Genomic DNA, 25323 nt, shown 5'->3' with positions numbered 1-25323 from the left:
TGTGTTTTTTGGGGGGTTATGCTATTTTTTCTCTTGATTATAGTTCCAGTTCTGCATGGAGTATTGTTTGTATATTGGGCCAGGCGAATGTATGAAGGTTTGTACTTTGTTTTGAAAATCAATATAAAAATTGTTGTCCATTAAAAAAAACACTCCACAATGACGCAACTTCCTTATTTAACCTGGATGGACCGCGGCACAAGGAACACGGGAAGGGAGACCGCAGGCTGTGTTTCAGAGTCACTGCCACAGCTGGCATTCTCCTGTAACAAAAATGCGAGCGGAAGTGAAGGGGGAAGACATGCCGGGCCAGGAAGCCCCCTGGACTGTTTTTTAATTTTTTTTAAGTAGAATGGGGGATGGGTTCAAAGACGTGCCAAGTGAGGAGTGAAAGGGAAGGACTTATAGGGCCAGAAACATGGGGGAACTAGAGATAGAGATGGTGGTGGGCAATGGTCTGGAGGGATAGATAAGGAAAGTAGACAGGCATGGTGAGGGAGGGTGATTCTGGAAGTGGTGATCCACATTGAAGAGGTCCAAAAGCAGATGATAAGATGAAAAAGAACACTGAATACAGTGGTAGAAATGTGGTAATGAGTAGATAGAAGGAAATAGGAAGCTGGGAAAGGAGTGAGATGGGAAATTGGGGAGCTACAGAATGAAAGGAGAAGGAAAATTGATAAGTAGCTGAAAATTTATAAAGAAGGGTGAGAAAGAAGGTGAGATTTGAGTGGACAGAGGCAGTAAAGAAAATAGGGAGGAAAACTGAAAGGGCAAAATCTATATGTTGGAGACAGGCATAGTGAGGGAATGGAGCAAAAGGGAAGAGGAGGAAAAAATGGACAGCAGGCACTGGAAAAAGAATTAGTAGAAGACAGACAAAAGCAGAAAGAGAAACTGGGACCAAGATGATGGAAAAATAAAATGTCCAGACAAGGTAGAAAAATGTGTTTTATTTTGAATTTATTAACTGGAATATGTTGGCTTTGGGACATGTGCATCACAAATATACTTGTATTCTATTCAATGGTATAGCCACACAACTAATTGGGGGAGGGGAGCTGGAGCCCAAAATGAGTGGATGGGCATCAAATTTTCTCCCCACCAGAATGCAAAATATAAATGCTTGAGCTGGTGGGGATCCCCAAGCCCTGCCAACTAAAGAGTTCCTCTTCCAGTCTAGCAACCAGAAATCTCCAAGCTTTGCAGCTAGTGGCCATTATCCTCAAGCTGCCGCTGCTTTCATGCATGCATGAAAGCCAAGGGGTGAGGAGGCAGCAGCAGATCTGAAATACTATTGCAAGCTGCAGAACTTGGAAAGTTCTGGTCTCTGGACCTAAGGAACTGATCATTAGCAGGTGAGGCTTGGGGATTCCCGCCAGCTACAGCAAGGGAGATGTCCATTTTGAGGGGGGCCTAAGCTCAAAGTGGGAGGCCCAGCCCCCTCTCATGGTTATGCCAATTGTGTTTAGTACAAAATGAAGTACAATACTTGCTGAGTTTGTTTTTGGGTTTCCAGTTCACTTTTAGTATTCATATTCTATTTTTAATTTGTGATCCATTGTTCTGTATTTGGTGAAGTCTGTGTGTTCTATGTGAAGAAGTCATTTAAAATTGTTTTATAATTATGTGGTAGTAATGGTGGGCATGGAAATTGGGAGAGGGGTTTCCAGGATATCTAAAACCGGCCTTGAGTGGCATAGTAAGGGGGTTGGAAGAAGAGGAGCTCCCCGAGTGCTGCCTTGGCATGGGCGCTGGCACCTCCCTTCTTCCCCCATACCCCTTCTAATCCTTGCCAGCAGCGATCTGCATTTCTTGCCCACTGTTCATGCCAGCTTCATTCCTTCTTCTGGTGTCACTTCCTGTTTGCAGAGATAAAGAAGTAATGTCAGAGGGAAGGATGAGAATATTGGCTAACTGTTAAATTGTACTTTGCAAGATCGGCAAATTTCTCACTATTAGACTTTGCTCAGAGGGAAGGATGAGGCCAGCGCAAGCATCAGGTAAGAGATGCTGCTTACTGCTGGCAAAGAATTGAAGAGGTGCGATGGGGGGGAGGGCATGAGGAAGAGTGCATCGGGGGGAGGGGGAAGACTCATAGCATGGTGAAAGGTACATTTAGAAAGGTACATGACATGATGATACTGGGCACCTCCACCCCAGATGCAAATTTCCTTTGCTATGGCACTGTCCCCAAACACATTTCATTTCTAACAATTTCAAGGTGCAAATCTTATCTTGCTCAAGTGCAAAAGTTGCAAGTTGTATTCCTCTAATCTAGTGCAAACCTCAAAACTGGAATCTTCAAGGAGGGCGGACACAATACCAGAACTGTTCCCTCCACCATGGTCCTATCTAACAGATTGCTGGAACGGTCCCATGTTTGGCAAAACAGATCAGGATGGACTGGAATGGACTTTTACAATGACTCCAGTAGTTGGGAAGCAATGCCAGTGCTGGGTGGACTTCTACTGTCTGTATTCCAAAAATGGTATAAAGACAGATCAGAAACAAATATACATGTTTTATACCACATTTATATTGGATTTTATTTCTATGTCTAGGTAAACCACTGAGACCTGTATTTGGACTGTCGGTACAGCAAATATTTTTTATCATAAACATCAAAAGCTATGCTGTATATCTCAGTTGGGGGAGAGGAGGACATCTTAAAATTGAACTTAGCCAGTAAAATGTTGTTGGTCAATAACACTGTTGGATTGTTGGTTTAATCACAAACCGATAATGAATATGATTGTTGGGCAGACTGGATGGACCGTTCAGGTCTTTATCCATTGTCGTCTACTTTGTTACTATGACTCTCCAGAAATTTTTAAAAACTTACTCATGGAGGGGCATTTTTGAAAGAATATTCAAGTTAGGATCGGGATGTCCTGCTCATAGCATCCAGAAAAACAGGTCTCTCTCACAGCCAATTTCAAACAGGAAAAATGTCAAGGAAAAATGGCTGTGAGGTGGACATTTTTTGTGCTGAGAACATCCAAAATGAATAGCCATTTTCCAAAATGAAATGTCCAACTTATGAACAGAAAAAAAAACCCCATAGGCATAGGGCATCATTTTGAGAAAAATGGCCACACACACACACACAGGCAAAGGAGAGGGATAGTCTAGTGCAGGGGTAGGGAACTCCGGTCCTCGAGAGCCGTATTCCAGTCGGGTTTTCAGGATTTCCCCAATGAATATGCATGAGATCTATTTGAATGCACTGCTTTCAATGCATATTCATTGAGGAAATCCTGAAAACTCGACTAGAGTACAGCTCTCGAGGACTGGAGTTCCCTACCCCTGGTCTAGTGGTTAGTGGCATGGGCTTTAAACCTAAGGACTCTAGTTCTAATCCCATTTCAACTCTTTCATTTTTGTAATTATGAGCCCTCCAGGAACAGAAAAATACCTAATGTATCTTAATATATACCACTTCAATAGCCTTCAGGTCTGCACATGGCTTTTATATTTAGATATAGAGGGGTTGATTCTATATAGGGCACCTAAAGTTTGGTGTCTCTTAGGAGCCTAACTTAATTGGCAAAATATCCTTAATAAGTTCAGTAATTGCTTAAAAATATTTAATTGAGCACTTATCTGATTCTATAAAAGATAGGTGCCTATCACATGGCGCTTAGAGGCACCGTCGCATACCAAGCAAACAAACAACAACACTGGCTAGACAAATACATTAATAAAGCTAGACTGACCTACAACGCTTTTAGAAAACTCATAAAAACTGCCCTATTCGACAAATATATCACCTAAACAGAATTTTCACCGAACACTTATTTCTTTTCTCGTTCCCAAAATACCCCCCCCCCTCTGAAATCCTAATCAAACCGTATTGTACAATTCAGAACATGTCTTCTAATATGTCCCTCCTGAAAATTCTTAAACTGTACATTGTAATTTTCGATGTATTTTTTGTAATTCGCGACCTTTTCCTAACAGGTCCTCTCGGAAATGTATTAGCGTACTGTACTTTTTTACATTTTTGCATTCTTAAAGTTGATGTACTCTGTATTTCCTCTATCTGCATACTGTAACTCGCTGAATGTCCAGCTCTCTTGAATGTAAACCGCCTAGAAGTCGCAAGATTGTGGCGGTATAGAAAAATAAAGTTATTATTATTATTATTATTATTATTATTATTATTATTAAGTGAGCATTTCTATTGATGGAACATGACTTAGGTGCCGCTAAAAGCAATTCTCCAAAAATTTAAGTGCCTGAAATGTAGGCCTTTAAAACCCTCACCTACATTTCAGGTGCCTGTTTTTAGAGAATCGTGTTTAGTGGTGCCCAAGTCCATCCAGCATCTGCCCTCTTTCTCTACCCCTTCCATCCAGCATCTTCCCCTTTCTCTATCCTCTCCACTACCATCCAGCCTCTGCCCCTTCTCTCTCTCTCCATTTCCATTCAGTGTCTGCTCCCCTCTATCTCCTTCCCACATCCTTTCAGCGTCTGCCCCCTCTCCCCTCCCCACTTCCATCCAGTGTCTGCTCCCCTCCCTCCCCCTTCCTCATTAGCATCCAATGTCTGCCCGTCTCTCTCCTTCCACCCCACTGCCCCAGTCTCTCTTTCCACTTCCATCAGCATTTGCCCCTTTTCTCTCACCCTCCACCCCACTTTCATCATCTGCCCCTTTCTCTCTCCCTCAGTTCCATCCTGTATCCTGCCCCCTTCTCTCTCTCTCTCCACCCCAATTCCATTCAGTATCTTGTCCCCTTCTCTCTCTCTCCACCCCACTTCCATCCAGCATCTGCCCCTTTTCTCTCTCCATCCCAGTTCCATACAGTATCCTGTTCTCTTCTCTCTCTCCCACCACCCCAATTCCATCCAGTATCCTGCCTCACTCCCCACCTCCCCCACTGTTGCTGCTACTTTCCCGAACCAACAGCAGCAACAGTAAACTTAAATGCAGCCATCATAAGACATTCATGCACCTTCCCACGCAGCCAGCTCTGCTCCGGAACAAGGAAGTGACAGCAGAAGGGGTGGACTGGCAGTCATGGGAAGATGCCTGAAGATCCCATGATGGCTGCATTTAAGTTTACTACTACTACTGCTGCTGGTTCGGGAAAGTAGCAGCAGCAGAGGCAGAGAAGGGTGGGAGGTCCCGGTATGCCGGCTGCACACCCCCTTAGTGCTTGTACCTAGGGTGGACAACCTCCCCCACCACCCAAGCACATGGTACACCACTAAGTTTCTTCATTTACAGTGAGTAGAAGATGCCTGGAATATGAATTGAGGGGATGTGAAGCAAGAAGAAACTGTTGTTGACAGAGGCATAGAAGAAGTAAGGTCATGTGAGCAAAGAAGTACTGAAAAAGCCCTTGTGAAATCTGGGAAAAGGTACACTTCAGCAATGAAATTACTTGCTCGCTTTTTGGAGACCAAGTACACACATATGTAAGGTGATTTCCAGATGAAGAATACAAGCCAGAATGTTTGAATGTGTCTGTCACACATCCATTGAAGATCATGGCTTTGGATTGCATAACAGCAAGTGGTGTTGAAATATCTACAAATCATCAACAGCATGGTAAATGCCAAAGAATACACTGAGATACTGCAAAAGCACATGATTTCATCAGCAAAGAAACTTTTTCCAGGTAACTATATATTCCAGGACAATGCCCCATACTGTCAAGCAAAAGCAGTTGTGTGTAAAGATCTTGGATTTCTTCCAGTCAATGGGCCAACTCAGTCACCAGACTAGAATCCAATCCAGAATTTGTGGAATAAAATAGCACTTGAAATATCCTAGCACAGGGGTAGGCAATTCCGGTCCTCGCGAGCTGGAGCCAGGTCAGGTTTTCAGGATATCCACAATGAATATGTATGAGATGGATTTGCAAGCACTGCCTCCTTGAGATGCAAATCTATCTTGAGATGCAGCTTAGTAAAAGGGGTGGGGGTGTATAATGTCATGGACACAACAACAGAACAGAAGCTGAGTCACACTGAAATTATAATGAATAGATCAGTGCCTATGTTTTACACTTTTTCATGAATTTATAACTGAAAGAGCATTAAAGAAGAATTTTGGTGTTTGGTTGGATATGGAATTGCCTTTTGAGGTGCCTTTTTGAGATTTATTCAATCAATATTTTATTATTTGAGAGTGATCCATCAGATTACAAGGGGGTGTGCTGAAAAGTCCTTAGCCCAACCACCCAACTTCCTAAATTCTGAGCATTTTTCTAGCCACTGTAGATGAAAAGTGTGTTTATCTTATTTCATTAAGTGCCAATCTGCAGAAATGAAATGCTATGGTTTTATACTGTTTCAGATCATTGATTGATCCATATCCACTCATTCTCTTCTTGGAGGGGCTGAGAACTTTTCAGCACACCCTGGTAGTGTGAACAGTTTCAGTCTCTGGTAACTAGGGTTGATACTGTGATGTCATAATGGCTCATTCCACCAATAAAAGCCATCCTCATCAGTGATGTCACAATGGATTGATTGTCCTTTACGTGGCTCTTTTATTACGTACAAGGGGGGTGCTGAAAATTTCTCAGCCCAGCCAACCAACTTCCTAAATTGCCACTGTAGCTGAAAAGAGTGTTATCTGTACATTTAATTGATTACCAGTTCTTGGTACCATCTTTTAAAAAGTGGTGGTGGTGGGTGTTAGATTATAGTATCAAGGTTTTTCCAGAGCCTTGGAAGCTAGAACAGCTGCCCTGTTTGCACCTCCCTAACGCCTGGGCCCTGGGCAGCTTCTCTGCTCCCCCCTAAAAACGGCCCTAAAGCAATACACCGAACCGAGCTCCCCCCCCCCCCCCCGATGTTTTGGAGCCCGAGGCACGCGCTGGGCCTACTCTTTAATCTGGCCCCAAAAAACACGTCTTAATTTTAATTACTGCAAGTTTCAACAAGCCACTTCTAGGAACACTATCCAAACACTGTGGATTTAACCATTCCTAGGCATTTTGAAAATGATTATCCAGCCTCGTTACTGCAAGGTTACCAATTATCTCCACTTTTCAGGACAAGTTTATTTAGTCCTGCCTAGACTTAAGCCTTCCAATGGCTATGATCTTGTTTTTCTTCAAGACAACAAAATGAAAATAATTGCAAACACAGCGCGCACTTGGGATGAAACTAGAACTAGATCCACCTGGTCTGAAAAAAAAAAAAAAAAAGCCTGAAGTCAAAGTAGCGCCCTTCCTAATTATTATCAGTATATAATACAGGACTCCATAGCCTAGTATAGGTGGAGTTGAAACGCTAGAACCGGCTACTCCAGTTGCCGCCAGATCCTTGCACCCGAACTCTCATCCAGCCGTGAGACTCCACCCCCTCCTCCTAGCCGCGCCCTTGCTGTGCGTCGATTGGCTGGATTTCCCGCGAGTAGGCGGGATTGGAATGTTGGGGTGGGATTGGGGTCCGGGCTCTGGAGGAGGCGCGTGATCTGTCGGGATGATTGTGTGGCTCGAGGCTGTTGTTTCGTTTGAACTGCCGGGTTGCAAAGCGTAGGAAGAACTTGCATTTTCGCTTCGGCCTTTGTACTTGGAAATCGATTGCACGGTCCCGCCAAAGTGGGGGAAAAAAAAAAGCTGTTCCGTGTTTCGAGATGGAGTCTAAAGTAAATGATCGATGACGATAGAGACGCCCCTGTTCACTTTGATGTTCTTCTAGCTGGAGTCGCAGGTGAGCGTGCCCTGTCTTGTTTGAAGAAGACGGGCTTAGCTGGAAAATAAGCAGATACTGCTGTACAAGTTAGTCGATTGAAATAAGAGATCTGATCGTTTGGGAATTATAGTGTGATGTTGAAGAAGTGCCCGAGGAACGTTTCCTGATACTTCTTTACCAGGGATGTGACTGGAAAGTTTTGTTTATCTCATCTACACTCCCGGACACAATGTATGAAATGAAAATTGGGGGGGGGGGGGGGGGGGGGGGGGGGGTTCTGTTCGCATTTAACTAGTAAACATAGTTGAATTTGTTGTTTTCGATATGCTGCTTTGTAACCTGCCTAGAACTCGGGTTGGCGAGGAGTTGGCCGGATATAAACTTGCACACTGGTAACCTAACATTTCAGTCTTCACCCAGAAGGGCTGAAATAACCAAAGGAGAAATTTTAGGTGATGTCTTCAAAGTGGTATAGTAAGGGTGAGTGGCACCCCATGCGGTGGCGCATCCTTCCCTTTCCCCCCTACCTTTTTAACTTCTCCAACGTGAGCAGCATGCTGCCCACGTCGGGTCGGCTCGGCTCACCCTTTGACGTCACTTCCTGGGCGCAGGTCCTGGAAATGACATCAGAGAGAGCACCGATGCCGACGCAGGCAGCAACCTCGTGCCAGGGAAGTGAAAAAAGGGACGGGGAAGGAAGGGGTGCAGGTGGGCAGGGTGGAGAAGAGGAGGGGTGCTGCCACACTCAGGTGGACCGCCCCCCCCCCCCAGCACCCCTCTTACTATGCCACTGTGTCTTCTTATTGGATTACTAAAGTGCACTAGATATCTGGGCTTAATGTGGCACTTTCCCAGGGCAAAGCCTTTATTTTGTATGGCATGATTTTAGGGTATATCCTCTTTTTCTTCCAGGTTGTATACTAATGTTCCCATTAACGTGATGCCAACAAAAAAATTAACACAGGAACACTTAAGTCTGGACTCGGTAAATGGCACGGAAAAGTAGGTGCCAGGAAAAATTTGTCCTGGGCACTGTCCTATACCAGCTGAAACCTGGTGTGCAATTTGAGCACACACAGCTCCAAAATTCTGTAACACTTTGCATAACTTTTGGGAATGCCCCAGACCTGCCAGTGCTCCTTCCATAGACATAGCCCCTTTTGGATTGCATGCAAGAAGGTTCTGGGTTCGGATCTTTACAGTTCTGCACACAGCCAAATCTGCGCACAAACTCAATTTGGAACCAGTTAACGTCAATTATAGATTGTTAATGGTTCATTAATTTATTTGTGCATGGATCTCAGGATCACATGCAAATTTGTACACCCAAATTTGACACCATTTATAGAATCTAGGGGTTAGTACCTCCTATTCAAGAGGTATTAAGTACTCCTATGAATTAACCAGTTTGCGTGCATTAAACATACACCCCTTTTTTTTTTTTTTTTTTTACAAAAGCACAGAAGAGGCTATTAGCACCAGCTGGTGCTTTGAATGCTCTGCGCTGCTCATAGAAACTATGACTGTCGGAGCAGCGCAGAGCATTTAACGCACTGGCCGGCGCTAAAAACCTCTTTTACGCTTTTGTAAAAGAGGGGGGGGAATAATGTGCTATACTCCTAGTAGAATTCTGCACAAAAAATTCAAAATTCTGCACATAAATTTAGCAAGTTTATTTGTTAAAATTTATTTGCAAGTTTATTTGTTAAATTTTTGCTCTTATTCAGAATAAAATGTTTTTTTCCTACCTTTCTTGTCTGGACATTTTATTTTACCAGCATGTTGCTTCCAGTTTCTCTCTTCTGCTTTCCTGTCTATTGTCCACTAATTCTCCTTCAAGCTGTTGCCGTCCATTTGTCTTTTCTCCTCTCCCCTGTCTATTCCCTCTCTACACCTGCCTCTAATGTAATAATCATTCCTTTTTAGCCTCTTACCCTTCTCCTCTTTTTCACTTTTCAACTACCTGTCAGATTTCCATCTTTTCTCCCATTCTCCATCTTATTCTCTCCTCAGCCCTCCATTCCTTTCAACTTCAAGGTACTCCCCATGTCCATATTTCTACCCTTTGAAATAACTATCCTCTCATCCGTTTCCTTACCACCCCTTCCTCCCCCTCCTGGCCTTTCCTACATGGTTCTACTATTCTCAGGGTCTTTTTCTCTCCCTCTATCCACTGCCTTGTGCCCTGAGTCAAACCTCTTTATAGTCCAACCCCCCTCCCCTTCTCTGTTTTTCTATTTTGAAGTTAATTATTAGCTTTCTGGCTCATCCTCTTAAGCTCCTTCTCCTGGACTAGTCTGCTGAGATCCTTGAGTGTGTTTGTCCTGGATGTCATCTGAATCTCCTCCTGTCTTAGCAATTACCACACTTAGGTCCTAGTCAATAACCGTTTTCTCTGCTCGCTCCCCACTAGCTTTTGGGGTTGGATCTACTACAAGGTACCAGTGTATCACTGTGCTCTGACATGGATTAATATCCATTATTTACAACAGTTGGGTCCTATTTATTTGGAATGGGCATTCATTTGTAAAGATACGATAAATGTGAAAGAAAGACACATCCTGTGGCATCAAATGAAAACAAGCAGAAAAAAGCCCCATAAAAATTCATGCTTTTTATCATTTGCTGATCATAGTTTGCAAATAATCAAATACAGTGGTGCCTCGCATAACGAACGCCTCGCACAGCGAACGCTGCGCACAACGAACTTCAGGTCTTGCTTCCTACAACGAACTTCGTTTCACACAACGAAGTCGCCCGAGCTGCATCCTTCCGCGCAGGCACTGCGCTTAACTGCCCTCTCTCCGCCTGGCTCCCTGTGCAGTGGCGGACCGTCGGCTCGCAGGGGCCCGGCGCCTACTGCTGATGCGTTGGGGGGGGCGGAGCTACTCTCGCCGCTTCCCCGATGCTAGAAAAATAACAGCTTTGTTCTCTCTCACCATTGGCATTCTGTTTACATATTGAAAGAAACAGGAAAAAAAAAGCTTATCCATTAAGACCATTTTGTAATACTGTAAGTATAAACTAGTATTATAGACAGAATGATCTGCCCAAGGAAATGGACAACATTTTCAACCATGCAGGCATTTAAAAAATGAACAGTTAAGTCCCAGTTTTTGCCGCTGAGACTCTGCCCTCTCTCACTGTAAAATTAGACTCTACTTAGTCTGTCTTTAAATTTAAAAAATGTGTGTTGTTTTAAAAAACAATTATGTTTTTAGATGTATCTAAATAAAAATAATAACAAAAACTTTATCTTTTTTTATGTCATCTTAGCATATTTTATGCTACAGAACTAATTATTTTTTTTAACATGTATTGTTATGGGAAAACGCGTTTCACACAACGAACTTTTCGCATAACAAACTTGCTCCTGGAACCAATTAAGTTCGTTGTGTGAGGCACCACTGTAATGTGCACTCTTTTGAGAGTGTGTTCTTTCCAAAATATGCACACTCGACAACTTTGCTCCCATGATGAAAAAAGAGCTAAGTGAAAATGAATAAAGTTCCGGGAAACAGCACGGGAAAAACAAACCAACTTCTGCCCGCCTTCCTACTATTTGTCAATAAATTATGTCAATGCCTATAGCATAATTTAGTAAATGTTAGTTTTGGTGTTCTTCATGGGTTCATCTCTGGTCCCTTTCTTTTCATTTTCTTGTTCTTGTGTTGCTTCCTCTCTTCCTATGGCTGTATCATGAGTTGAAATTGTCACTATTTTTTTCCTGTACATCTCACATCCTCTCTTGCCTCCTGGATACACTGATACTTCATCATAGTGAACACACCCGTAGCTGAGGTTAGAGAATGACACGGGGACAAATTTGTCCCCATCCCCGCAGGAACTCAATTTCCCCATCCCGCCCCCGTGAGTTTTGTCGCTGTCTCTGCCCCATTCTTGTAAGTTCTGTCTTAACCGCACGAGCCTCGAACACTTATGATTTTAACGTGTTTGAGGTTTGTGCAGATGAGGACGAAACTTGCAGGAATGGGGCAGGGACAGGAAAAGAACTCATGGGATGGGAAAATTAGTTTCCGCAGGGATGGGGGAAAAAATTTGTCCTCGTCATTCTCTAGCTGAGGTGCTGTTGCTCCCTGTACAAACACACATTCCTTGTCTAGCTCTAGGATTTCTTTCCACTGAATCTTCACCTTTCCATCTTTCAGACTCTGCCTGGAACCCAAACTTCATCTTTGGCCTTTTCTTCTCATATTGCTGGCCTCTTTCCTTAGTCATGAATTTTATAACATGCATCGTAGTTACAGGGGATAAGAGGAAACTGCTCTCTGGGCTCCCCAGCTGAGGACCATCACTGCAATGGCTGGGCTAGTGGAGGGAAACGTCGGGGAATCATGAATAAACAGTTAAGGTGCATTGAACCAACCATAGGCAGTCCTAACTGAGTTGCATGTCCAAAAAAGGGCAAGGCAAATCTTCACATTAGTAATGTAGTTCAACGCTGTTTCCACCGACTGAGAATGATAAGATCTCTCGCAAAGTTACTGGAACCTTCTTCCTTGAATACACTCATCCACTCTTTAGTGATCTCATGCATAGATTATTGCAACACCCTTTATAAGGGCATAACAAAAAAAGAAATAAGATGCCTTCAGATAATGCAAAATACGGCAGTAAAAATCATACAATGCAAAAAAATATGATCATGTTCCCCCCCCCCTTTTGCGTAAAGTGCACTGGATACCGGTAGAACATAGAATTAGTTACACAATCCTTCTACTTACATTTAAAACCCATCTAAATAACCAACCAGAATTCTTTAATAGCCTTCTCATCCCTTACTGTCCATCCAAAGTCCTCCACTCAATGACTCCAAATTTCCTTACAATCTCATCCTTAGCATATATAAACATTATGAGATCAAATGATTTCGCAGTAACAGCACCATCCCTCTGGAACGCCACACCCAATTTATTCCATTTTAAGACGAAATTAAAAACATTTCTATTTCAGGATGCTTTCGAAATATAAATACCCTTTTAAGGGCTAATCTTCTCTTTCTCTCCCTAGAGAGCTCATTTCCACACCTATTGGTTGACCCTTATTTGTTTTCTTTGAAAAATTTTGTAGTTCTCCCTTTTGCCTTTCGTTCCTGTTTATCTTGGTTTCTTGTCTTTTATACTAACTCCCCCTGTCGTCACCTGTTGTTATGTTTTAACATTGATTTTTATATATGTATGATGTTGAGAGATTTTATTATTGTACACTGCTCAGAAGTCTGATGAGCAGCATAAGAAATTTTAAATAAACTTGGAAAACTTACCATCAAAGAAGAGAATGGTTAAGAAAACATTGTCAGGAGTAAGGACTCGTAAGAGGTGCAAAAAATTGTTCACAGCAATAAAAAAAGAATATTGGCATGGCATGTTTGATAACAGGATGTGCTGCTAGCAATAGAAAGAGAATAAAGAGAACAATATAATCGCCAAAGAAATGGAACAAAGGTAAGCACAAAATAAAACACACAAAAAAAGACATAATTGGAAGATAGTCATAGAAGGAAGAGGATAGGCAGAGTATGGCAGGAAGGTCAATCAATATAACAAAAGCTGAAATGAAGAAGTGTGTTTACCGATCTCCACTTTTTTTAAATACCAACAAAAAAAAAGACTAAACGGGGAAAGTGTTACTGTACTGGTGTCTTGAATAATTTGTACACGCTGAGGACCATTGGTTACCTCGCATATGGAATTACTAAGAAGGTCCACTATCATTTCGTTGACTTAACAAGTCCATACTTTTGAGGACTATTTAATTCATTTTCAAGACTCGTAAAACTCCTGAAGCAGGTCGTTTTGGCCGAAACATGTACATGTCGAGTCATTGAGTTTTTGGATGAATAAAGGACTTTTATGAAAAGGTTGAACTCACCAGTCTTTATAGGACATTTCCACTCCATACCTTGCGCCTTTGAATTTTGTAGATTTGGTTCTCCTAGTTTTTTGTTCTAATGTGTTTATCTCGCAATCCTTTATGCCATTGGTTGCCAAACTGGTCCTGGATGCACCCTAGCCAGTCAGATTTTAAGGATATCCACAATGTTCAAGAGAGAGATATGCATGCAGTGGAGGCGGTGCACGCAAATCTCTCTCATGAATAATCATTTTGGGTATTGTGACCGGGTAAGACCTGAACTGGAGTAGCCCGAGCCCTAACCTGGGTCATCCAAGCCTCAGCCAAGCAGTTGAATGAGGCATGGAGGGATAGAGGGGTGTCTGCATCAAAATAAAAAGGTCCAGTACAGGTGTTTAGTGTGAATTTTAAGATGACTTTATTTTCTGCTCTTATACTGTTGTGCAATTCCAAAAACATACACACAAAAAAAAACCTCTCATTGGTGACTAAACAGCCTGTTAGCCCACGATGCTTAATTCACTAATAAAGTTCAAGGAAAAACACAAAAATAACTTTTCAGTTTCAGGTCCTGGAACCTGCAACCTGCTTGCACTACTTGGACAGGTTCCCTACAGTACTCCTGTGATTATGAAAATTCAGAAGCAGTGATTCATAACTCTTCTGTTACCCTTAATTACATCAGAAGCCTTCTGGTATTCTTAATTCAATCAGAGGCAATAATTCTTAACTCTTCTGATATTCTTAGTCTTGTGAGGCAACACCACCTTATCAGAAACAGCATTTTTACTTTCCCCAAACTTTACTCTGTAATCATGCTCTCAAACAAGCATGACTCTTCAGGTTCCATTTCAACATCATTTACAAGCATTTCTTCTGGCATTTCTGTATCAAATTCACCATTACCTTCAGAAGAATGATTAGACATTTCAGACCTGAGGTTTACTCCTTGCTTTCTGTGGGGAATGCTGGCTTCTGTCCTCTGAATCCTGGCTAGCACAGGTCTGCTTCTCTCCAAGGATTCAGGTATTCGGTAAGCTTGTGGCTGCCTCTGCCTTCCTTGGCCTAGAGAACACACCCTTTTCCCTAGCTTGGGCTGATTGCCCCTCAAAACACCTGTGGTTCTCTGGTGCTTTGCTAATGAGCCTGGATAGCTTCCCTGCTCATTAACCCTGCCTCCAGCAGAGCTGATTGCAGGAGCTAATCCCTTTGTGGGTTTCGCTATCACCTGCCTGGTGCATGCTGGTCATTGTAGTTCTTTGCTTTTAGCATTCCCTACATTAGAACTAGGCAAATATAACCGGGTCCCATTTAGGTTGCCTTTCACTGGGGATAAATTCTGCAGGGCAGTTTCCCTAACCTGCCTGCTTCTAGGGGTAGGTTTAGGGATAGTTTTAGAGCACTGCAGGGTTTCTTCCAGCATGACAGGACTCTCCCTGTCACAGTATCCTGAAAACCTGACTAGCTGGGGTGCCTCCAGGACCAGATTTGGGAGCCACTGCTTTACGCCTTTACTTTTTTGCTTTGGTCTGTTGTCAGTATCCATCTGCTTTCTTCGCATTCTCCTCTTCAACTCATTCTCCCTCTAAATTCTTACTTTTGGAGCCATCCATCTTCCTTCCTTCTGTTCTGTTAGGCTCTCGGCTCCATTGGAACTAGGACTGAGGTTTAGTGCTCTGAAACATTCACAAAGTTCAATCCAGGAATTATCCCCTGAATACCAGCTTAGCATGGATTTTGCACCTAACTTTGAATGCCAGCAAAACTGGTGTAAATGCTGGCGCCCAACGTACAACAGTTGGGTGGACATTTTATAGTATTCTAGAGGAATGTGCCTAACTGTTGGAAATACCCCCGATCCACTCGTGTTCCTCCCACAGCCTTACATTTTTGGGGCTGCGTGCTATAAGATTTTAGGGAGGTAAGTATGCAAATCCAAACTGGTGCCAAGTAACATCAATTACTGATTTTCATACCTCATTAACCCCCCCCTTTTTTTTTTTTTTTTACTAAATTGTGATAGTGGTTATTAGCACAGGGAGTCATGCTGAATTTCTATGAGCGTTGGGAGCAGCGCGGAGCACTCAGGACGGTTCCCTGTGCTAATAACCACTATCACGGTTTAGCAAAAGGGAGGGAAACTTAATTACTTTGTGCATGCATCTGGGCAACCTATAAAGAGCAGTTCACACATAATGAATATGTACGAGAGTGGTTTGAAAAGTTCAGTAAAAAAAATGTTAAATATATTTTTTTTAAACTTGGTTATATTTCTCAACATTGTCTTCTTCGAGAGCTATACACTTAAAGTGATTATCCAGTTTTTGTCTAATTTTTTTTTTTTCAAAACTCTTTAAACCGCCCTCATATGTAGTTTATATATTTGGGTAATTAAATGTTTTTTTCGTGTTAGGATCCCTGATGCAGACACATATCGGGTCATACAAATTAGAGAATAACACAGTGACAAAATTTATCACCGTGGTGGGCTGAAGCTGGGACCCAAAGTGGTGACCTGGATTAGAAATTGGTTGAGAGACAGATGACGGAGAGTGGTGGTGAATGGAAGTTGCTCGGAGGAAAGAAAGGTGAGTAGTGGTGTGCCTCAGGGATTGTTATTGGGGCCCATTTATATTCAATAAATTTGTGAGTGATATTTCTGAAGGATTATAAGGAAAAGTGTGTCTCTTTACAGATTACAGGAAGATTTGCAATGGAGGGAATAGAAAACATGAGAAGAGATTTTGCAAATGTTGGAAGAATGTTCTATAGTTTGTCAGTTAAAATTTAATGTGAAGACATGCAGGATGATGCACTTGGGGAGTAAAAATCTGTAGGAGCTGTATATGCTTGGGGATGAGAAGCTGATATGCATGGAGAGGGATCTTGGTATGATAATGTTATAAGGATCTCAAGCCTGCGAAACAATGTGACAAAATGGTGGACTTAGCCATAAGGATACAGGGCTGTAGAAAAAGAGAAATGTTGATGCCCCTTTACAAATCGTTGATGAGACCCCATTTGGAATATTGTGTTCAGTTCTGAAAGCTGTACTTTGCTAAGGATGCAAGAAGACTTGAAGTGGTCCAGAGGAAGGCGATGAAAATGATATCAGAATTGCGCTGAGAGACTATGAGAAGAGGCTCGAAAGAGGATAGAAGAGATTTGATATAAACATTTAAATACTTGAAGAGTATTAATCTACAAACACATCGATTTTAGAGAAAGTGGTAAAACTAGAGAACATAATATGAGGTTACAGAATGGTAGACTTTGAAGTAATGTCAGAAAATACTTCTTCATGGAGAGGGTGGTGGATGCCTAGAATGCCCTCCCTATAGGGGTGGTGGAGGCAAAAATAGTGATGGAGTTAAAAAATGTGTGGGATAAACACAAATGATCCCTAAATAGAAAGAGGATAATACCAACACAAAACTTATCAGGCCGCACCTTCAAAAAGATATAAAAAGGATGGAGTCGGTCCAGAGGAAGGCTACTAAAATGGTGTGTGGTCTTCGTGTTAAGGCATATGGGGACAGACTTAAAGATCTTAATCTGTATGCTTTGGAGGAAAGGCGGGAGAGGGGAGATATGATAGAGACGTTTAAATACCTATGTAATGGAAATGCGCATGAGTTGAGTCTCTTTAATTTGAAAGGAAACTCTGCAATGAGAGGGCATAGGATGAAGTTAAGAGGTGATAGGCTCCGGAGTAATCTAAGGAAATACTATTTTACAGAAAGGATGGTAGATGCATGGAACAGTCTCCTAGAAAAGGTGGCGGAGACAGAGATTGTGTCTGAATTCAAAAGGGTCTGGGATAGGCATGTGGGATCTCTCGGAGAGAGAAAGAGATAATGGTTACTGCGGATGGGCAGCTCGATGACCTCACAATGCAGGTGCACAGAGCCTTAGCCTAAAGGAAGAGGAGATGCAAATGTTAAGAGCCTTAGCCAATAGGGAGAGGAGGAGATAATGGTTACTGCAGATGGGCAGACTAGATGGGCCATTTGGCCTTTATTTGCCATCATGTTTATATGTTTCATTTATGATGCGCAGGATGGTGTTTAAACGGAAGCCCCAGCAGCAGGGAAGTGAAGACGATGTTGGATGGAGTTTTACAGTCTTTGTCCCTTATATGGCAAGATGGATTGGGAGGGGCTGGTGTTACCTTTGACGATGACTCCAGCTATGAGACAGTGTAGCTGATGCTGGACATACTTCTACAGTCTCCATCCTATATGGATCGAGCAATTTTGTGTATTTTATATTGCATTCAAATCATCTTGAATACAGGTCTTGTCTTTCTTGGGGGGTGGGGGACTTAGCAAGTAAAATGAATAATTATATGTTGCTTCAACATTACCATGAGAACGAATGTGACTGGATGGGCAGACTGGATGGATCTCGCAGGTCTTTTACCTGCCATTATTTAATATGTTACAAAGTAATAGGTTTGTGTCCCACAGTTCCCAGGAAGTCTGAGAGGAACCGTGTGAGTTCTCACTCGCTAGTTTTGATTAGTTCATATTTGACTACCATTGATTGATTGGTTTCTGTCCATGTGCAAGGTCATTGGTGATGTCATTGTACATTGTGACCTTAATCTGTCTACAACTGTTAGCATACAGGGAATTGAAGGAGAGCAATGTGGAAGCATAATTTAAAATCAGACTTGGTAAGTGAGCAGTTACACGTCTAATTGACACAGCATTTTACCGTTCATGTTAAAACATTAATGGAGATAGCTTTTTTGTCTAGCGATAAATCTTGGAAAGCAAACTGTCCTGTCTGGTATATTGTGTCATCCTTTGTGGGGGGTTTTTTCTCTTTGCCTTACCAAGTACAGGTGTGGTGGTGTAATTGTTTCTTTATTAGAGATATCTGAATGTTAATCTTTCTAATAAAAGCAGAGAAAAGTTTTGGTGTGTCTGGTGCTGTAATATCTTCCAGCTCCTTGGAAGTTTAAGCACTTGAAGAGGTATCTAGATAAGCCAATGTGTCGCCTGCTTTTGTTTCCCACCTACAACCTTGGAGAGCACTGTAAAGATCCTAGATTCTTTGAGCAATTAATGTTTTGATTTTGAATGCCCTGTGCCAGGGATAGTGTCATTGAGGTATATATTTACATTTTCTTGTGTTGAGTTTTTAACCTGTTTTCTAAAATCGAGATAAGAAGCTTCTAACACAGTTTTGGCTAGCCATAAATTCAATTTGGCCACTTGAAAAGAAAAGGTTCTCTCAAGAAACCTTTTATATTGACATAATTTTATTGAGGGGTATGCAAACAACATTGAACATAGTAACAAATATAAAGACTAAAATAGCCGATTGATATCTTTTCTTGTAATGTTGCATAGCCAAATACCTCCGGTACTCAGCACAAACAGTGTGCATATAATTTACAAGCTATTTGTGCTGAGCACAGCCCAGCAAATGAAGATCGCTCCCAACCCAAGTGTTTTCCTCTGGGTTGCTGCAGCCCCGTGCATCCTGCCCTCAGTACTTTTAATCATGTTCCTGATCACTGGAGCTTTGAATGGCTGGATTGCTTCTCTTAAGACCCCAGCTTAGAACATTTGCCCTTTCTCTTTTAGACTGCCATACCACTGCTTGACTATTGCTCAATTTAAAAACTGTGCTTTCAAGTTCCATAAAATATTTCCAGCCACATACTCTTGTTTCCATTAGGGCAAGACCAAGAATATGCAAAGTGGTAGAGATATTTAGTGACACAAATAAGGTCCACGAGGGACTGAGTCACTTCCTCAGACTGGGCAGACAGGAGGAGTCCAAACCAAACAGGTTTGAGTCTTTCTGCCTTTCCTGTGCCTTGTGAAAAACTCTACCCATCCTTGTACATATCTCACTTTCTGCTGTTGAAAATCTATAGTTCAGAATGCTTAAAAACAGGAGTTTGTCTCACTGATTGATCTACACAAATATACTTCACACTTTTAACATGAAAAACAATAATAGACATTTGTTTCTTATTACTATATAAATTGTATATATCTCAATTATGTAAGTCTTTACAACTTTTTATTATTTAATTGTTCTACTCTCTTTCAATTTTATATATTAAAATCTTATTCCAAGAGAGTGAAATAAATAAATAAAAAATTAGACCGATGTTGGAAGGTCTTTCCAGGTTCTCATCATCTATAAGAACAGAGATGAATTACCGTATTTTCACCCATATACCGCGCACCCGTGTAAAATGCGCACACGGGTATAGCGCGCGGGGAACAGAAATTTATGTAAAAATTTTTTACTATAGCGCGCACACGCGTATACCGCGCATGCCGCCCCGACTTTCCTCTCGCCGGCCCGACTCTCCTCTCGCCGCCCCGACTCTCAGTTCGCCGCCCTGACTCTCCTCTCGCCGCCCCGACTCTCCTTTCCGAAGGACCGCTCGCACCCCCACAGCCTCCCTCCCCTCCCCCTCCCGCATTGAGAAGCTGCCTACCGTTGTTTCCGGATGCCAGTGAGCCCAGCTGCTTCCTCTGCCGGCAGTCCCGCCCCTTCTCTGAGCCCTGCGCTACGCTGCTTCCTCTGCCGGCAGTCCCGCCCCTTCTCTGCACGCGTTAGCATTTAGTGCACATAAATTTTAAGCGCCTTAGTAAAAGGACCCCTTAGTGTACATTCATTCCTTTTTTTTTTTTTCTTGTTACAATCATTTTGACAGCCTCAGTTTCTTCTGTCACAAACAAAACAGCTCAAGTCTGTTCATATGAACTCCATGATCTTGGAATGACATGTGTTTGTTTTTCTATGGTTTCCCCCCTCCCCCCTCCCTCCCCCGACATGCTTATCGAGCTTGCAATTATATTTTGGAAAACGTTCCCATTGCCTTACTTTCTCACGGCTTGCTGCACTGAGGCTTTATGGAATCTCTACTCCAAATATCAGGGCAGCATCTGCTGGTCAGAGCACTTTGTGGGTTTTTTGGGGTTTTTTTTGCTCAACTCGCAGCTTGAATGTGACTCAGTTATCTGAGAAAGCAGAGTAAATAAATGAATGGAAAATTGTGATGGGGCATGATTTCACACCAGCTTTGCTATCGGCATTCGTACATGTGTGTGATGTCATCGTGTCACATTTTCGCACGCTCGGAGGCCCTTCAGACATAGCCCAGACTCGGGGGGAAAAGAGATGAGGGTTATATAGGGGCGGGGCTGGGGCAGAACGGGGGCAAGGCCACCTGTCCTTTTACAAGAAGAATCTGGTAATCCTACATTAGCTGAACTTCTTTCCCAATTCAGTGTGCTATTTGCAGTCTGTGATAACTACCAAGTGAAATCAGCACTTCCCATCCCATAATGTACCTGGAGAAATGAACCTGCATAAATTCAGAATCTCCCTTCTGGAACTGGGTAACTTGGTAGTTCTTCAGTTCTAACCATTAAGCCTTTCCATTTCAGGTATGTGGTCATTCACAAAGTATTACACTTCCCCCTCCCCATTCTCAGTTTCTGCACTCGCGATTTCACATAATCGCGATTTTTTTCTGGGGAGGAGGAAAATTTAAAAAAACATATTTTGTACCTCCCTGCCGCCTTCCCGGCCTTACCTGGTGGTCTAGAGGGCTTTCAGGGCAGGAGCAATCTTCCTACGCTCCTGCCCCGTGCAGATCGCCATGAGGAAATGGCTGTAGGGATTTCCCGTCGTAGTCTCGAGAGACTACAGGAACTCACAGCAGCCATTTCCTCATGGCGATCTGCACGGGGCAGGAGCGTAGGAAGATCGCTCCTGCCCCGAAAGCCCTCTAGACTACCAGGTAAGGCCGGGAAGGCGGCAGGGAGGTGGGGGTGGGTCAGAGCCGGATAATCGCGGTTTTTCGTCATTCGCGGTTGGCTCTGCCCGTATCCCCCGCGAATAATGAGGGAGAAGTGTACTGCCACCATGCCCACAGATAGGCTCTATATTTTGCTTGCTACTTCTGGAGAAGTGAAATGTGGGAGGGAGGGGGCAAGTATGAAAAAAGAAGTAAATCGGAAATAAGGGAGCTCACAAATATATGTTTGCACAAGATCCAATATAGTGTTAATCTAGCCCTGCCACTTCCCCAGGCCTTCTTGCAACTCTGGTGGCTAGTGGTGAGCTGGGGCAGGAGTGATCCCCATACTCTTCTGCCCATGCTGTCTCCATAGTGAATAAGGCTGCCACAACTTCCAGCAGTGGTCTTATGTTGTATGATAGACCTGGGAGGGGGGCTTCATCTGCTCAGTAGGAGAGAGGGAAGAAGGAAATGGGAGTTTTTCTGGTTGGGGAGGGGCATTGGTTGGTAGTAGCAATGAGTGAGAATGGAAGGAATGCTACACACCAGGGGGAGGATTGGCAGGCCTGAATATAAACCAAGATGCAATTTTGGATTGCCTTTTTTTGCTCCATAAAATCTCTGTTTATATTTGAGTATATGCGGTAATTCCATTTTTATGTTTGAAAGTTGATATTTGAAGTACAGTTCTTGGAGACTGATCTGCTGGCTGAAATTAGATAATGCTCATTTTCATTGGGCATATCCAGTGCAATCTGGAACCATGTTTCGAACCATCCCTCTTATTTGGATGCTTCTTTGGGATTGGGGGTAGGGAGGGAGGATGTGGCACAGGATTCATTGGATTGCCATTTCTCTCCCCCACCCCCAATACAAACCCAGTAAACAGAGCTATAAAAAAATTATAATATTTAAACGGATGATGGGCTGACTAATTACACATTTTGTACAATTTCCTTTTTAATCTTTTTATATATTTTCAACATAGTTTGATGCCACTGATTTGCTATATATATTTTTCTCTTTTTAAAATTGTTCCTTTTATTGCTTTTATTTTTAGAACACAAATATGGTGGACAATTTGGCCAACAGTGAGATCAACCTTCAGCGTATCGCTGCTGTTGAAAACTGCTTTGGCGCATCTGGACAACCTCTGGCTGTGTCCGAAAGGGTTTTAGTAGGGGAAGGCATTCTGACAAAAGAATGTCGGAAAAAACCAAAACCTCGTATCTTCTTCCTTTTCAATGACATCCTTGTCTATGGGACAATTGTGATAAACAAAAGGAAGTACAACTCGCAGCACATTATCCCACTGGAGGATGTCACCTTGGAGGTCCTCCCAGACACAAACCAAGTGAAGAACCGCTGGATGATTAAGACATCAAAAAAGTCCTTTGTGGTTTCTGCAGCCTCCCTCACAGAACGTAAGGAATGGATTGGCCACATCGAGGAGTGTGTCAGACAGCTACTGGAAAAGACAGGGAGGCAGCCCACCATGGATCATGCTGCCCCTTGGATACCAGACCGAGCCACCGATATCTGCATGCGCTGCACGCAGACCAAGTTCTCCACACTCACTCGGAGACACCATTGCCGCAAGTGTGGCTTTGTGGTGTGCGGGGTCTGCTCCAAGCACAGATTTCTAATGCCAAGGCTGTCCACTAAGCCACTGAGGGTCTGTGGCCTCTGTTACAAGCAGCTTCTGGCAGAGAAAGAAGAAGAGGCAGAGAAAGAAAGACAGAAATCGGAGAAATTCCATTTGGAAAGACCGGTTTATGACCCTTCCAGTGAAGAAGACAGCGACAAATCTGACGATGACTCTGAAAAAGCAGAGCAATTACCAATGGGTAATGAATTCTATTCATCTGATGTCTCATGGTCTGCTTTTCATCGATGACCTCTTCCCCCACTACACTCAGTTAACACTGCCAAGGACTTTTTCATGCTTTTTTTTAGTCTGTCTTGCTACTCTAAAATTGAAAGGGGTTAATTTTAAATGCCTAACATAAGTACCTGTTTACTAAGGTGCATTATTCCTAATGTGTGTTTAGCATGTGGAAAAAAAGACTTATCACAGAATGTGCTAAAGCATCTTGCAGTAATTTCCCTGTTTTGCATGCAGTAATCTTATAGAAACTATTTTACTAAAATTTTGTTTGAGGGGGCAGGGAATAGGTGTGGAAGTGCTTAACCAGCTATCATGTTCACCTTAGAGGAGGGGTGTCAAAGTCCCTCCTCGAGGGCCGCAATCCAGTCGAGTTTTTAGGATTTCCCCAATGAATATGCATGAGATCTATTAGCATACAATGAAAGCAGTTCATGCAAATAGATCTCATGCATATTCATTGGGGAAAACCCGACTGGATTGCGGCCTTCGAGGAGGGACTTTGATACCCCTGCCTTAGAGCGTGCTAACTGCGTTAATTTTTTCATTAGAACACAGGACTTACAAAAATAGCATTCATAGCCCTTTTCTAGGGTTCAGCTTATGGAAAAGTCTGGCATTAGGTCAAGCTAAGCTGAGTTGCCACAGTTTGGTATTTTAGTATCTGATCAAATGTTTAAAAATATGTGAAAATGACAGTGTATAATTAAGAATGATGTAATACTCTTGTATAATTATGAGGACAGTTTCTCATAGAAGCAAAAACATTATGTGACAAGTTCAGTTATAATGAGGAGAAACAGAAAAAGGAGTATATATATTCTTTTTTGTGTGTGTGTTTGTGAAGATGGGGAAAACAAATTGAGAAGGAAGAGAAGAAAAGTAATGGAAAGGGAGAGGGGAGAGAGATACCAGAGCATTGGGGAAAGGGGTGGAGACAAATACCAGATCTGAAGGGAGGAAAGGAGGAGAGAGATGCTAAAAAACCACCTGGGGGAAGGAGTGAGAGATAGAAGAGAAGAAGACAGGGATACCAGACTATGGGGGGAGCAGAAGGAAGAATATGGATGCCAGCCCAATGGGGGGGGGGGAGTTAGAGATTGAAGGGAGAGGCAGACAGTTTCTGGGAGAGGCATAGAAATAGAGCAGATGCCATATGGAAGAGGCAGATAGTGAATGGAAGGAAGAAAATGACGAGAAGATGAAGAAAGCAAAAACCAGACACAAAGGTAGAAAAAAATTTGTGTATTCTTTTTTTTTTTGCTTTAGGATAAAGTAGTATTGTAGCTGTGTTGATAAACGTTTATAAACAAAGCCCTGCCAGCTGAAGATCTCTTCCTCTAGTTCAGCAACCAGAACTCTTGATTTATAAAATGACAATTGTACAGGATATTGTTTCTTTTTATTCTTTAATAAAATATAAGTTCAGTGTAAAACTTTTCAAGGCTTGTACGAATGGGATCAGATGTTTTGTGGGGATGGGGTCAAATTTGTGGGGATGGGACCGAGTTTGCGGGGATGGGAACAAATTTGTTTTCTCCGTGTCATCTCTCTCCTACTAAACAGAGGCCTTGGCTTTCTTTCCCACTACAAAGAAATTCAAACTGCTTTGTCACCTCTGTCTCCAACTATTACTGAAATGCTTTCATGAATATGTACTGATTTTGCCAACATTTGCTTATTTCTGATCTGAGGAAGAAGGGGTTACTTTCGAAAGCTAATTAAGTTAGTCCAATAAAAAAGTTATTTTTTCCTTTGTTTTTGTTTTATTTCAACATATTGTTAAAGGGGTGGAAATAAATACTATGACTAGAGTTACCATATGGCTCCAGAAAAAAGAGGACGGATTGAGATATCAGGATGTCTCATTCCATCCTCCTTTTTCTGAAAATATATGGTAACCCTAATGATGGCAGAACTTACAGTAAGCATGCTTGAGACTGGAAGTAGAGATATTAGAAAGCATAAGATCACTGTTTGGGTAAAAGATGTGGGTATGGGAAAGTGTGCTCCTGGGTGCTGATTTAACTATGGAAACATATAGACTTATCTGGCCAGAATCACAGAGACCCAAAGAGGGAAGGCAAAACTGACAATATCCTGAAGGTGGTTAGATGTATAGACTGTG

General features: G+C 42.5%; 2 protein-coding genes across 5 annotated transcripts in view; one reads left to right on the top strand and one right to left on the bottom strand.

Annotated features, from left to right (window-relative positions):
- Positions 1-9817, bottom strand: part of ERV3-1 (endogenous retrovirus group 3 member 1, envelope) — a 71262-nt gene extending 61445 nt beyond the window's left edge. For both annotated transcript variants that reach the window (XR_004539323.1, XM_033943383.1), the window contains exon 1: positions 9405-9817. The gene's annotated coding sequence lies outside the window, so the exon portion shown is untranslated. The remainder of the gene's footprint in view (positions 1-9404) is intronic.
- On the top strand, positions 7254-24058 carry PLEKHF1 (pleckstrin homology and FYVE domain containing 1). 3 transcript variants are annotated; one of them, XR_004539324.1, is made up of 4 exons: positions 7254-7674; positions 15944-16118; positions 22371-23530; positions 23693-24058. XR_004539324.1 is itself a non-coding variant. In XM_033943385.1 (3 exons), exon 3 carries the CDS (start codon positions 22380-22382, stop codon positions 23205-23207), a length of 828 nt encoding a protein of 275 aa, XP_033799276.1. In that variant the 5' UTR covers positions 7254-7674; positions 15944-16118; positions 22371-22379; the 3' UTR covers positions 23208-24058. The 3 variants fall into 3 exon arrangements, 2 of the variants coding, with proteins under 2 accessions (XP_033799276.1, XP_033799277.1); XM_033943385.1 differs by having other exon boundaries at positions 22371-24058; XM_033943386.1 differs by lacking the exon at positions 15944-16118 and having other exon boundaries at positions 22371-24058.
- Positions 24059-25323: the final 1265 nt, after the last annotated feature.

Source organism: Geotrypetes seraphini, chromosome 4, assembly GCF_902459505.1.
Source record: "Geotrypetes seraphini chromosome 4, aGeoSer1.1, whole genome shotgun sequence".
In the NCBI taxonomy this organism is placed as follows: domain Eukaryota; kingdom Metazoa; phylum Chordata; class Amphibia; order Gymnophiona; family Dermophiidae; genus Geotrypetes; species Geotrypetes seraphini.
This window is presented reverse-complemented; position numbering and strand designations above follow the sequence as displayed.

Coding starts and splice junctions, on each gene's coding strand:
- PLEKHF1 (XM_033943386.1), top strand. CDS start 22,380: ATGGTGGACAATTTGGCCAACAGTGAGATCAACCTTCAGCGTATCGCT.